The following is a 6000-nucleotide window of genomic DNA, read 5'->3' as shown; positions in this document are numbered from 1 at the left end:
AAGAGCATTAAGCAAAAAATAGTTTAAAAAATATAGAAGCTACAGGAAGAAAATTATTGTGACCACTGTGAGCTTTACTGTATATCTTTTGAACATGTGAGATGTATATCTTTACAGTATATCTTTTGAACATGATGGCTGTGGAGATTTAATGTCCAACCAGGCATGAATAAATAGTGAAGTACCTCACTTATTCAAGGTGACATGTTCAAAAGATAAACAGTAAAGCTCACTGGGTTATTGTCAGGTCCATAAAGAGAGTGGAACACTTCCTGCAGAGTTTAAAACCACCATGCTCTTTTTTTCCCCCAGAAAATGTGACAAAATCATTTTCAAAACTTTCTCACCATAAAATTCATAGCTCAAGATCAGATTGCAAGGTAGTAAAATGAAGCAATTTATTTTAAATGAAAAAGTCTCTTTCTTAAAGGAACTGCCTTTTAGTTTATCAGTAGATGGGCCCAGTGTAACATTATCATCAGAGTCCAAGAGGTGACATTGACTGGGCAATGTCCACACTAGCTCCTGTCTTCTCTTGCTGTCTGACCAGAACTGGAAGGAAAGATTTTATTCTTATTTTGACCTGAAGAAATGAGAGACACACAACTAGTAACCTGCAGTGGCTGTAGAAGATCCTATCACCATTCTTTTTCTTTTTAAAAAAGCAGTCTGTATAAATCTTCAATCTGTACAGACTAGTGGACCACATCTCTGTTTGATAACCCTTTGTGAAAATCTTTTATGATACAGAGACCATGATCCAGTCACACTTACCAGCAGAAAGTTCCTCCTGATGTGTCTGTATCTGGTCTGGATCTTTCTTTTTCTGCTACAGAAAGATGGCAGTGCCAGGTGATAATCCCCGACCCACAGAGTGCCCTTCTAACTTTTGACTTTTCATACAGGAACAACTTGCAGCTCAGAGTGCAGTCACCAAATCTAGAATAATAGATGTACCAGAGGATATGATCCCATTACTGTAACCTGATTCCCTTAGTGGTTTCCACATACGATACCTTACTCAAAAAGCTAACTGCACTGCCAATATTATATTTCCATACTTGTTATCTGTTAAAACAAATGCATGAATTTCATAGCCAGCCAAATGTCATGATGTAACACTTCAGGAGAAGGTATCCTAATGTTACAAAAAAGCTGGTGATTGTGTTTGTCTGACTATGATACTTTCTCTTGTAAAGCTCATTTTTATAAGGAGAGATCCCAGCAGGCATAATGGGAGGATTTACCATTTTTCCTGTAATTATCATCTCAAATGCTTGGTCCTGCATGTTATATACAAAACTTTGGTGGCAAGCAGAGTTTTAACACACAAAATATAAGTTAACACAGAGTTTTGATCAAGAATCTTCCTTGGTTCACAATCACATTTTTTAGCTCCTTACATTTCACAGATTAATTCCTTTCATCGCTGAATGACATAACACATTCCTTCACCCTTCGTGACCCAAATATTTCTCCATTTTAAGATGCTCTTTGAAATAATCAGCTGTCCAAGAAATCTTCACATGCTTAAGCCAGTCACCTCCTGCTTTGTGTTTCATATAGGAACATTTTCAATTGCAGAAACCTGTAATTACTTTAAATTTCTTATCATCAACAGTAGAATATAAAATGAAAAAGATAGTGGTTTAATACACAGACAACTCTTGTTCCCTGAGGAACCAGTTAAAATACAGAGTTCTGTAAACCTAGCTCATGATGGACAGCAACGGGCTCCTGATAGGATTAACTCCTCTGAAGGGAGCTGAGCAGTTAAATATGACTCCCTACAAAACCAGGAACAGACAGATGCCCATGGCAGGGTGTTTACCTGTAACCCTGTGAGTCTCAGAGTCCACAAGATTAAAACAAAGTCAGCTGCTCTCCCAGAGGATGCTAAAAGCTTGGATTCCCTTACCTACCCCTTTGGTAGGTGATTCGCCAGTGAATTATCCTCTCACAACACAACTGACAGCTCTACAGAACAGGGTAATTGTTTTTTACTCTTGCAGAAATGGTCTTTAATAATGTTGTTACTATGAGGTGTATCTTGGTCTGTAAAATCTCCACTACAAAGTTTTGGAAGATTTTTTTTTTCCCCTTGGCCTTTATGGATTTGAATGGCCCTATTGGCTATGTATTAACCTTAACAGCCTTACAGTTGAATATTTTTACTCTTGTACTCTTTACTTTCCACTTTTTATTAAAAAAGAGTAGGCTTTTAAAGAATAGATTAAGCTTTTCAGCAGTAAAAAAAGATAAGTTCAAGGCTTCCCCACATACCTCCCTTGAAAAGCCTGCTGCTGGGTCAAGCAACTGCATGCTTTGCCCATAATTCAGAGCAAGTCCTGGCTCTCAAGTGACCTGCTTCCAGTCTCAAGTCTGCCCAGGCTGGTTTTAAAGTTAATCCTTAATCTCCATTAGATATGGCACAACCGTGGTGTAGCATTTTGGTGGAACACTAAAACACTCACATAATCACACACCTGTTTCCGCTGCATCTTCCTCCGAAACTCTGATGTAGTGAATGTTTACAGTCTTGCTGCAAAAAAACTCCAGGAAAGGCTGTTACAGGCTGCAGTGAGGAAAAGACATTAAAACGCAAGGGAAACAAACACAGGTTCTGTAATTATACTTTATTGCAACTCTGATGCTTTATCTGCTCCTGGAAGGCTCCTTTAGCTAAATTTGTTTCAGGCGTTATTCTCCTGTTCCAATTAAAACACAATAAGCACGTATAATTTTCTTATTATTTTATTGAAAAGGTACATTTAAAAAAATACACAGACATCTTACTATTATGGATTGCTGATAAAGATGCTCTAAAAGTTAATTCTCTTTTTTTTTTTCCCCTTTCTTCCACCTGTAGTCCCCATTATCATATAACAACTCCAGTCTGAGCACTGCATATTGATTCACCTTTATAAAAGGGTTGGGGAGGTGAGAAGATAGGTGGGACATTACTGCAATATATTCAGTAAACAGAGAATATGGTCAATTATAAATATTTCATGTTCTGTACATTATTGCATTAGGGAGCCACAATGTTATGCAGCATCATTACAAAGGAAACTAGTTAGAAATTAAGAAAACCAGATATTTACGTACAAACACATGGATCCATTGTCTTCTTGAACAACACGTGAGCTGTGGCAATGTGCAATTGAAAAGCTTTTTTTTCTCTTTAAACATTGCTTAGCAGCACCAGTGAAGAAACAACAAAAATAAGTTAAATGAAAGTAGCAAACAAGCAGTAATCTTAACTCTATGTTATATGGCTTTCTATTCTTGATTTCTCTAAATAAAGTATGACACAAAAGAAATAATTAAAAGCTTCAGCATTGCATTGCTTTCAAACATTTGCACAGAAACTAAAAATATTAAAATCAGACATAGTACATCTGTAGTACTACACAAGATACACCAGTACTGGGGTCTAGGACAGCACACAATCCCTGTCAACAAGAGCACATGAAAATAATGGATGCAATTCTTTCTTGAGATGTTATCTGCAATCAAGCATTTGGTTCATCTGCCTTTTCCTTTTTTCCACATTACATTATACCCCGTTGCTTTTCAGAGAAGTCTTTAGATAGGTGTGAGTGAGGAAGACCCTAGTTTTCAAGTCTGTCAGGAAAATATTTTATGTTCCTTGATTCCAAGGTACCTCGTACAAATTGAAAAACAAAAAACAAAAACAAAACAAACAAAAAAAAAGGAAAAGAAAAAATTAATAGATGCGTGAAACTTTAATAGTACAAATTTTATGAGCAATTTAATTTTTAAGCAAATTACGCTATTTTGATTAAAAAAATAGAGACAGAGAGAAGACAGAGTTGTCTAGACTCCAAAACGCAGTGCTGCCAACGATGGATTTTATGATGCGGTTGGATGAGGTGTCATGCTGGATGGCATTGCAAAAGAGAAACATTTTAAAACCTCAACCCCTTTCCTGCTTTCCTTTGCCCTTTGTACTGGCCATAGTTATCTCTGTCTCGCATCAATGAATTAGTATGGTGCAAAGAGAATGGAGGCAGGCGTTGCCCGGATGGGCCCGTGGGCCGGCCGCAGGAGGGCTGGCGGTATTGCTGGTGCCTGGAACAGGGATGCCGAGGGCCGGGGAGGGAGGGACAGAGCTGATGATACAGCTGCAGCTGCAGCAAGAGGAGAGGAGAGGAAAGCAGGTGCCAGAGGCTTAATCATGTCCTTCTGGAATGCAAGTTTTGCCTGGAATAAAACACACACACAAAAGCAGTGTAAATACAGTTCTCCCAATGCCAACTTTTGCACAAGGGAAAAAGTGAACCCTAGCACAGGGAACACTGGGGCTACCCAAAGAAATCTCCTGCCAGCAGCTTAGAAATGTTTCTTGCACTGTCCTCTTAGTCCTAGGGCAATTAAAGCAACCAAATCCTATATTTAAATATAAATAAATCTCTTGAGTCTAGAGACCATCTCACTGACGTTTAGAAGGAAGCATAATTTGCAAGTGAGTAACTTTATATAAATTATAACTCTGTGCATGAAATATTAAAAACACCCTTATGATTAAGACTTCAATATAAAAAGTCAAATTTTCCACTTCCAAAAATGGATTGTAATAAAGTAGATTGGACAAGATGGGAAGGTGGTATCAGATCACTCAGCTGTGCACCTTCCAATGCAGACCAGCTCTTTTCAAAGTAGAAATATTATTTAAGATTGATGCCAAAAATAATTTTTTTCTGAAATATATGTATATATATGACTCTACAAGCATTGCTGGTGCTTCTGGTGAAACAGATAATCAGAAATATATACACTTATATCTAGATCTCTCACTAAAAATGGTTTGCACTACAATCATTCAATTGTGGAGGCAAAAATACTTGTGTCCTTCCTTTATAATTGGTGGTTTCTCCTTATGCAATAGATGATAAAATGATGTATTATACAAGTGAAGAATATTAGCATGGCCAGTACCTATCAAGTGGGGAGACTTAGAGGAAGCCTACAGCATTTTCATTTACCTCTAAGCAATTACAAAGACATATCAATATTTTACAGGCTTTCCACATGCTTTCTCTTACCTACACACATTAGCATCTGTTTCTTTTCAACCTGTAAACTGTTTTTTTGTGCCATAGGTGGCAAGCAGTTTTCTCTAATGAACGCTGGCTGTGTCATGAGCAAACGAACATACAAACTGTGCTGTGCTAAAGCCAGCCTGAACTCTGGCTGCAGCTGATCAGCAGGACCAGCTTGGGGGATTCCTGGAAATGCAGGTGCATGTGACAGGGATTGACCAGTGGCACAGAGACAGGAGAGGTGTTTGATATCCAGTGACAGACATGGCCTGAACATACAGGCAGTCAATTCTCCTAAACACCTGATGGCTCTTTTGCATCAACTCATACATCCACACAGCATCCTGCTTTGCTGTATGCAGAGAATGAGCACTAGTATTTTTATATCTTAAAAATATCTTTATATCTTAATTCTATGTCCTTTTGCCTGACTGCATCCATCATAACTTAGAGTTATCTCAGGTGTGAAAAAAGACAGAGTATATCCATTGATGCCTTCAAAGAGAAGAGCCCTTGCCCAGCAGAGCCAATACCTTTCCATGGGGAATGGACAATGGGTCCATTCCCCATTCCACTGACTATTCCCTTCTTTCTAGCAGTAAATAACACTTGCAGTGCTGTCTGCATGCCTTGGACTGGGCAGACAGAACACATAACTATCTTCACATCTGATTCCTGTGCAGACTCAGCCTGCAGGGGAAGAGAGGCTGCAGAAGCGTCAGGTCTGTCATGTTCCTGTCTCCGTGCAGTGGGAGTCCCCAAGGTCACAAATTCACACAGACAGTGATGAGAAAAAAAAAATACTTACTGCTAAAATACTTGGGTTGCGCTGCAGTTTGTTGTAAGGACTATATTTAGGTTTCATAGGCTTTCCCGCAACTCTGTCCTTATGCCTTCGGCTGGAAATGTGCTGAAATAAATATCCTCACATTTA

The 6000-nt window shown here is 38.5% G+C and overlaps 1 protein-coding gene across 3 annotated transcripts in view; it reads right to left on the bottom strand.

The window, feature by feature from the left end:
* Nucleotides 1-2738: 2738 nt before the first annotated feature.
* Nucleotides 2739-6000, bottom strand: part of ZNF385B (zinc finger protein 385B) — a 148710-nt gene continuing 145448 nt past the window's right edge. For all 3 annotated transcript variants that reach the window (XM_066553364.1, XM_066553365.1, XM_066553366.1), the window contains 2 exons: nt 5875-5976; nt 2739-4227 (listed from right to left, as the gene is read on the bottom strand). In XM_066553364.1, the coding sequence (XP_066409461.1) occupies nt 4009-4227; nt 5875-5976 (321 nt within the window). In that variant the 3' untranslated portion in view covers nt 2739-4008. The remainder of the gene's footprint in view (nt 4228-5874; nt 5977-6000) is intronic.

The sequence above is a fragment of the Molothrus aeneus genome, chromosome 7, assembly GCF_037042795.1.
Source record: "Molothrus aeneus isolate 106 chromosome 7, BPBGC_Maene_1.0, whole genome shotgun sequence".
Lineage (NCBI taxonomy): Eukaryota > Metazoa > Chordata > Aves > Passeriformes > Icteridae > Molothrus > Molothrus aeneus.
Note: the sequence above shows the minus strand (reverse complement) of the source record. Positions and strands in the feature narration are given on the sequence as shown.